This window comes from Carassius auratus, chromosome 48 (assembly GCF_003368295.1).
Source record: "Carassius auratus strain Wakin chromosome 48, ASM336829v1, whole genome shotgun sequence".
Lineage (NCBI taxonomy): Eukaryota > Metazoa > Chordata > Actinopteri > Cypriniformes > Cyprinidae > Carassius > Carassius auratus.
In genome coordinates this window covers 10,024,495-10,033,087 of record NC_039290.1, presented here as the reverse complement: position 1 = coordinate 10,033,087, position 8,593 = coordinate 10,024,495, and the positions used below count along the sequence as shown (strand labels likewise).

Sequence of the window (8,593 nt, the reverse complement as noted above, 5' to 3'; positions counted from 1 at the left end):
TCCCAATCGTTTCTGTATAAGCTGCAATAGTTTAGGTAAGACAAATAATAATAACAGTAAAAATATTTTAGTACATTTCAATCCAGGTATAATCATTACAAAATGCACGTGCAGAGTAATTCTTGTGTTATGAATCTATAAATACATATTGAGAGAAAATTCTCTATCTGTATTATTCCAAGTCAGATTTTTATGCATGTACTTGCATGAGAAATGTGTATTTGTTGGATTATAAATGAAGAGACGGAGTCCAGGGTGAAAATGTGGGGTGTTTTATTAATTTACTAGACGAGTGTCAGATGACAAGTACCAAAGAACACAGAAATGTCTCTTAATAAATTACATATTACAATTAAATAAAAAATGTGCACACAGAAATAAAGTGAGACATCTCTCCCCCTTTTTCTTTTTAGAATTGAATACACATTCATACAGTCATTCAGCAGAACAGCAATACCATTTGATTTACAAGGCACACAAAAGCTACAGTTTACTGCAATGCCAAGAGTTAAACAAAATTATGGCGGGAAAAAACCCTGACCCCTTGAAGAATAAAAGACTGATGGTTGGGCAGGTTCACTGTCATCTAAATACTCACTCTCAAGCCCAGGACACACGGCACGATCTGCTTCAGTTTACAACAGTGAGCCCAAGCTACATTAAATTGATTATTAGGTTTTAAATATAGATCATTTTCTTACAAAAATGCATAGATTGGCTACAGGAGGTCTTTGTTCACCCCTGGGAGCCATGTGAGGCACTTTTTATTATGGATGGATGTACTTTATTTGACTTCTTTTGGACTAATACGTGCAACACCCGCTGAGTGCCATTAAACAGCTTGAAAGATCAAAGAGCATTTTTACTATAACTCCGACTGGATTCATCTGAACGAGGAAAGTCATAAACACCTTGAGGGCGAGTTATTTATGGACTAATTTTCATTTTTTGGGTGAACCAACCATTTAATGCAACACCATTTTACAATTTCACAAAATAATAATAATGCCGTCTTGACACCTAAGTTCTATAAAACTTAGAGGAGCTTATTGATAGTTATTAATGTTTATTTAAATTAAATAAAGAATCACTTTTTTGTTAAATTTCCTTTTTTTTGTTTTTTTTTGGAGTGTGATTATTAGATCCTTAAATAAAGAGCAGCTGAATATTATAGTTTAAGCTATGTTGTTAATTTCAAAATTGATGTACCAAATAAGTGTTAGTAAGTGTACAGTAATGCTTAGGAGAGATTGTTTCTTAAAAACCAACATAAAGGCCTTTGCTAAAAGTATTTGGCAGCATTAGACACCATGGAGTAAAAACCACCGAACTATCTGTACCAGCAGATGTTTTTCTGAATACCTGGAGATCAGCACAAACTCAGTATTCAGAGTTTTAAAACACTCAGAATCAAGTCCAGTGTCCACGAGCTAATCGTCAGTCTCTTCTCTATAAGTCTTGAAGGAGACCGCTACACAATCTGTGCAATTATTTTCCTCTTATTTTGTGCAGATTCTGTGCTGTAAAGAAAACAACAGAAAACTGACTTTAGTGAGGGCCAACATGACAGATATTCTTTATGAAAAAGTGATGTGATACATAAAAGAGCAGAGGAAATTCAGGAGCTTCATACCTGGAGACATCAGGGGTTTTTTGGTCTTCTTCAGCATCAGGTAATGCTTCACGATCCTGACAGTCAACACACAAAACAAGATGCAAATCAAATCAGAAACCGTATAAAAAATGCTGAAGACAAAGCTTAATGAATACATTTCAGGCATATACTGTACATTTAAACCAGACTCTTTTAACATTATTTAAAAAAAACAACAAAACAAGCAAATAATTTACTAATTATAATTTTTAGATGCATTACATTATTCTTTGTCATGGATTCGCCATGGATTCATGATAAATCCCCCCCGCTGGTTATTTTGTTACACTCACACACCTCTTCAGCTGTTTATCATAATCTCTCCTCTGTCACGCTAATAGATTCACACCTGTTCTCTCTTTTCCCTGATCATCCTTGCTATTTCTAGTTCCCCATTTCCTGTGCTCTCTGCTAGATTATTTCGTTTGCTGTTGATGCAGAAGCTACACAATCATCCTGTTCCAGTCCTGTCCTGTCGTGTCGGGTCCTATCCTACCTCTTGTTCTCCAGTCTCAGGTCAGATCAAACGGTGCTCAGGATTAACCTGTTGCTCTGCTCTCTGTCCAGTCCTGCTGGTGCTGACGAGAATTCTGGGCAGTCATCATTCCTGCCGTCTGACGTTACCCCGTAAGGGAGAGAGGAGGTCAGCGATTGCCTATCCCCGCAGGCTGCCCGAGCGCTGACCCGTCTACCCACAAGAACTTTCTGTTTGCTGTTTTACGTGAAAGACTTTGTTCACTGTTTGGGTACCGGCTCATTGGCTGCTTTTTGTTATTTATTCTGAAGACTAGTTTTGTTGCATAGCTACTCTATTAAAGGAGCTTCACTTGCATAACCGCTTTTGGGTCCTCATCTTTCCATATCACAATTCTTAAACTGGTTTATGAACAGACGATCATTCTGCTCCTGGTTTGAGTTTTACAATAAACTTGGATTAACTTTCATCTACTTTCTCCAAACATGAAAATCATAATCAAACACTGATTTTAGAATTAAAAAAGTTTTTTTTTACTTCGTTCTTTTTATTTTTATTTTTTTTTTACACTTGGGGAATCACTCTTAGATATAAAATAAGTATTAAAATTGAGAACAACATTTCCACATTAGGAGCAACTTTTAGCCTCATCATTTTTGGTGAATGCAGTCCCAGATCATTTCCAAAACCCTAAAGAGAATAAACATAAGCAATACTTGCCCTCCTGAGTTTCTTCAACAAGAGGAAACCGATCACACCGATGATGACTAAAGAGATCAGTGAAGCACACAGCCACAGCCACAGGTGTCCAGAGGAGTCAGGAGGTTTTGGGGAGGAGGTCTGTGGTGGATCTTTGGTGGAGGACAATACTGGTTCTGTCACACACAACAAATGGTGCACACTTACATTATTATCATCATGTAGACAAACTAACCAGAAACAGCGATCCTGACAGACCTAACTGACCAATCCACTGCTATCATCTGCCAAATCAAAACTAATCACAAGCTTTTACTCTTTTTGAATCAATGTCAGTGAAGGATCTGCAGGTTTACTCAGGTTTTTACACCAATCATCTAAAGAGTTGTGAAAGAAACAGTTTCTTCTCTTGAGGAGTTCATTCTGTGAATCAAACAATGCGTCACATCTGATTCCTTACATCAGGAAGATCACCTAAATGTTATCATTTATTATTCTTATATTATTATATACTTATTATTCAATGTTATACCTATAGTTTGCCTCTGCCATTTTAAAATCATGCTACTGTGTAATGTAACTTAGGATTTATTTTGATTTCTTATGAAAACGACGGATACAATTCTTTGCAATGTCACAAATCTTTCTGGCTCAAGTAGGAATAACACTTTTTGAGCACAGTCATGAATATTAACATTCTTCTTCTCATAATCCTGATACAGGTAAACAGATACTGTAGATCTTGATCACATACCTTTGACAACAAGTGTAGCTTGTATCTCAGACACATACTTTCCGTTAAGGACTTGTGCTTCATAGAGACCTGAGTTACTGGAGCTGACGTCCAGAAGAATCAAGGACGCGGTTCCTTCTTCAATTCTCAGTGAGACTCCTGGTCTTTCCAAGACACGACAGTCTCCGGGACGGTCACAGAAGTACCGTGCAATCAACATTTTCTGATCGTCTCTTGTAAAAGTTATCCTCACTTGATCGGCTCCTTCCAGTTCAGCAGTTTTGAAGGATATAGAGACGTTTTCTCCATCAGTTGCCTCCAACTTCAGTTCAGCATGACAAAAGACAACTGTTTAGGACAGAAAGAAAGTATTTATTATGGTTTAGTGAACAGTGTTTCTCAAGTTTCCGTCTTATGTATTCCAATATTTGCTGTTTGAGTCTGTGATAGCGACTGCTGCTGCTCTACACAGATAATGTGAGGTTTTGCAGATTTGGTGAAAAAAGAAATGGAGTAAACAATATCTTGTATGCAGACTAAACTTCAGACTGAAGACTTGAGCACTTGCTCCTTTGCATGTAATAAGGGCAATGTAATTACACACCCTTTTGTGAATGCCTGCCCATGCCAAATCTAAATATTAGTAAAATTTATGAATTATAATTTAGCCGTAAATATAATGACCCACGATGACCTTTCACCTGATGACGACGACCTCATCCGATCTGGACGATTCATTCACGCCGCGCGCGTATTTTTTAATTGCTAGAGGATATTCATATTTTCAACACCGTGGCAGCTGGTAAGTGGTGTTTCATTCTCAGCGAAGTGATTTTGATGTTTATTTACTTATTATTATTTTACAAGAACGATGTGATGTGAGAACATGCAGATATGTGGTTTATATTGCTGTGTGCTGTGTGTAGCCTGTAGTGTAGAAGTAACACTAGCGTGTTTGAGGGAGAAAAGTTTCACAGGCATCGAGGAGTCTGGTCTTTTTTATGTTGTTTGATTAAACTATTATTATATTACAGTATTTATTTACAAGTGACAGAAAGAGAGCAGGGAACAGCAAGCCAGGAGACAGAGAGAAGTGTAGAGGCACGAGCGTTTTCTATAGTTTTTAATATAACCGCTGTTCTTAATTATTCTGTAGAACAGAGAAGAAAAAGATATCAGGTTGGGACTTAAGACATTTCAGTTTCTAATCCCAGAGTTGTCTTTTCTTTTCTGTTTCTTTTTCAAAACTGCATCACAGTATTTGCTGCCGTATCAATACATAATCATCCAGATCGACACATGAATCAGAAGGAATGCATCACAATATATTACTGTATTGAACCGCGCTATTTAAAGCCTTGTTCCATGAGCCCCTTTTATACTTTGAGCACCTGCCCCTCCAAAGGTCTCTGTACGGCCGTGGACTATACCTTTAAACACCTGTATTTAACCTCGTATTATGTATTGATTTATTAATGTAATTCTCTTGTGGCTCCCATATATCAAGTCAAGTATTGTTTTTAATCTTTAGGAGCAGATACAGCACTCAAATCTCATAAAAGAAAGCTCTTATTAAAAAAGAGTTGTGCATATCTGCTCTATACATTGTCATTTAATCAACAGTATTATGTCTTAGTCTTGGCTTTGTTGGTGACTGACGATGCTTTTAGAAAAATCCCAGCATCTAACACAAGAGAGACAGAACGGATCAAGATTCATTTCAACACTTCACAATATCAAACTGAACTTAGACCACAACTACTGTCACAGGCGTTAGATGAATCGGTGTTAAAACAATCAGCTGAAATATAAACTACTCTTCTGTTTCATCATGTCCAGATCAACTGTCACAGACTATTAGAGAAATAGTTATTTAGCTTTGTGTTAGTTTTACAAACAATAGAAACTCTCATCTCATCAGAAAACCATTCAATCTTGGAAAGACTGAGAATATCTTAATCTTACTGTGAAAACTATTAACAAAAGATAACTTTTTACAAAACTTCCCTTTCAAGAACGGGTAATGAAAAGATCTTAGCAAATCATCTATTCTAACTCCCTGAGATAGAGAGAGGTAAGACTGAAGAGAGTAAAGAGAGAGAGAGAGAGAGAGAGAGAGAGAGAGAGAGAGAGAGAGAGAGAGAGAGAGAGAGAGAGAGAACAGTAAGTGGAGTAGGGAAACAGAGGAACTCGCTAATGAGCAAGGGGGAAAGGAAACGTGTAAGAGATCTACAGAGAGCGAGCAATATTCCTACACATACCGGCATCAAGCACCACACCCTCTTAATGAGTTTACAGCTCTGGTAAGCATCATGTAAAAAAACGTGAAAAAACACTAAATAACATTAAAATTACCGGTCCCAACTACAAGCCCAAATACGAAAATGTATTTTGGGAAAAAGTCCAAAAACAAACCAATCCCTCTATTAACTTCATCTCTCTACCCACCTGAGACCAAGACGAAGAAGAAAACGTTTCTCATCTTCAGTACAGCAATCTCCAAGATTAGTTTAAAACACTTAACATCCACTAACGTCGAGTCTCAGGAACAGATGATCGCTCGAAGACGCAGGAAAGTAAGGATTCTTCTCCTCCGTCTCGATAAAGCAACTCTATGAAGTTATTCGACCTTAAAATAGTAAGTGTCTCTAAAATATTTAGAAACAGCAGCTAACGATCCTCTCCGCGTGTGTAATCCAGACACAGACTACTTGAAATATGGAGTTTTCTACCAAAAGTGAACGCGGAGCTCAGCTGTTCGTACGAGCTCATCACCCTGAGCACAGACTGTAGTGTGCACGCGCAGAGTGTTTATCGCTATAACCCAGGTGGATGATGGTTTAAATGAGAAGCTCCTCACTGCAGAACACAAGATCCAAGGGGCGAGGTTGGACCCAGATCCAACTCCTCCCACTTTATAAACCGTGTTCCACCGGAAGTAGCTGCATACATGTTCGTGAAGCTGCAGCCCGTAGTCACCAACGTTTGCTCTTATCAATGTAAGTCTACATTTGAATAATATTAGTCGAGATAGATTCATTATGTAGTGTATGTCTGTAAGTAATGATCACAGTTAAATATATTTCAAAGTTTTGACGGTGTACATACTATCTGATAACGCCAAGACATGTTAAGTAACGTTAACTTTAAAAATACTAACAGTTAACTAGATAACAGCTAGCGCGCACATGTAAAGCTACATATGTGGACTGTTGTTGGCAAGGTAGTTTACACGCTACCCACTAGCCAGGCTATACTAACTTGGCAAGAAATACCATTTGAAATACATTTAACGTTGACCATAGATGCACAGAACAGTGTTGCGGCATGAGAGGATTGCACCGATATAAAGTTAGTTCGACGTTCGACGTTGGATGTTAGACATATATTCAGCCGAGAAAAAAAATCAATAAATTCTTAGTGGATGAGTGTAATTGTATAAAAATGGATTATCTGAAAAGCTATAGAACGTCGAACTGAACACACATCGTAGTTTAATTGTTTTAATTCTCCTCGATTTGTTGCAACACATAAAGTCTTAAGCAGCAGCGCCCTAGTGCTTAGGCCAGCCAGGGACCGTCTACAAAGTAGTGATGGCCGATTCGTGAACGAATCGTTCAATTTAACCGGTTCTTCTTAGTGAACCGGTTGAACCAGTTCACCAAATCGAACTGAATCGTTTGAAACGGTTCACGTCTCCAATAAGCATAAATCCACAAATTACTTAAGCTGTTAACTTTTTTAACGTGACTGACACTCCCTCTGAGTCAGAATAAACCAATATCCCGGGGTAATCCATTTACTCAAACAGTACACTGAATGAAATGCTGTGAAGACCGAACTGAAGATGAACACCGAGCCGAGCCAGATAATGAACAAACACGCCCACTGCTGGAGCAGTTCTCGTTCTCGAGTCAAGAACCGGTTGCTTCGGTGTTCGGATCACCAGTACACTCAACCGAGAATCGTTTCTGTCGGACGCGTCCGATTTGAGAACCGATGAGCTGATTCTCGTTCTCGAGTCAAGAACCGGTTGCTTCGGTTTTCGGATCACCAGTACACTCAACCGAGAATCGTTTCTGTCGGACGCGTCCGAATTGAGAACCGATGAACTGATGATACTGCGCATGCGTGTAATTTTGTAAGTATTTTGTTAAACATCGGAAAGTGTGATAAAGTAACTATATTTTATTTTGATTTTTTTTAAATTATTTTTTTTAGATTAATGTTTCCAATCTGTATATTGTATATAATGTATAGGCCAAATGGGTTTTCAGGGAAGTTGGACAATAATTAAGACTCTAAAGACTCTTATGTTTAATAGGAATAAGGGATGATTTATGAGATATCTGTACTGTATTTATAGTTAATGAGGATATTCACAAATTGAGTTTGTAGTAAACAGAACATGAACACGAGTAGAGCAGCTGATGACACTGAACTGCAGCACGTGCCGGTTAGAGCGATTCTCGTTCTCGAGTCAAGAACCGGTTGCATCGGTTTTCGGATCATCAGTACACTCAACCGAGAATCGTTTCTGTCGGACGCGTCCGAATTGAGAACCGATGAACTGATGATACTGCGCATGCGCGATTCAGCGTGAAGCCAACTGACTCACAGCATGTCTCTGAACCCAAGGGATTCTTTTGGTGATTTATTCTGATTCTGTACTAGTAGTTATGAGCGGGTATTTTGAGGGCTTGGATGAAGGGCAATCTGGCGAAACGTAAGTTAATTTAATAACAAATACATCGCAATGGATTATGTTTAGTAAGTGGATCATGGTTTCTGCACTGATGACACCTAATTTATTTACTTTATATCTTCAAGACTTAAATCCTCATATGCACATTATTGCTGTTACTGTATTTAGGTGTTGTTGCAAAACTCAAATGTAAACTTTTCATGATTATGAGGTTTTAACTGACTAAAGTTATGATTACTGACTTTATATATTTGAATGTTTGATAGACGTGACGCCATTACGTCATCGCCAATGACGTCATTACGTCGAGCGTGAAAGAACCGATGA

The 8,593-nt window shown here is 38.1% G+C and overlaps 1 protein-coding gene across 1 annotated transcript; it reads right to left on the bottom strand.

The window, feature by feature from the left end:
- Positions 1–259: 259 nt before the first annotated feature.
- Positions 260–6,330, bottom strand: LOC113065818 (uncharacterized). Its single transcript, XM_026237348.1, has 5 exons — positions 6,010–6,330; positions 3,583–3,909; positions 2,850–3,004; positions 1,634–1,689; positions 260–1,520 (listed from the first exon to the last, which is right to left on the bottom strand). Exons 1-5 carry the CDS (start codon positions 6,041–6,043, stop codon positions 1,472–1,474), a joined length of 621 nt encoding a protein of 206 aa, XP_026093133.1. The 5' UTR covers positions 6,044–6,330; the 3' UTR covers positions 260–1,471.
- Between the last annotated feature and the right edge of the window lie 2,263 nt (positions 6,331–8,593).

Bases quoted from the DNA above. Each gene is read 5' to 3' on its own strand.
- LOC113065818 (XM_026237348.1), bottom strand. From the start codon at position 6,043: ATGAGAAACGTTTTCTTCTTCGTCTTGGTCTCAG. The intron at 3,910-6,009 runs GTGGGTAGAGAG...TGTCCTAAACAG, and splicing joins CTTCTTCGTCTTGGTCTCAG to TTGTCTTTTGTCATGCTGAA. The intron at 1,521-1,633 runs GTATGAAGCTCC...TTTTCTTTACAG, and splicing joins AAAACCCCTGATGTCTCCAG to CACAGAATCTGCACAAAATA.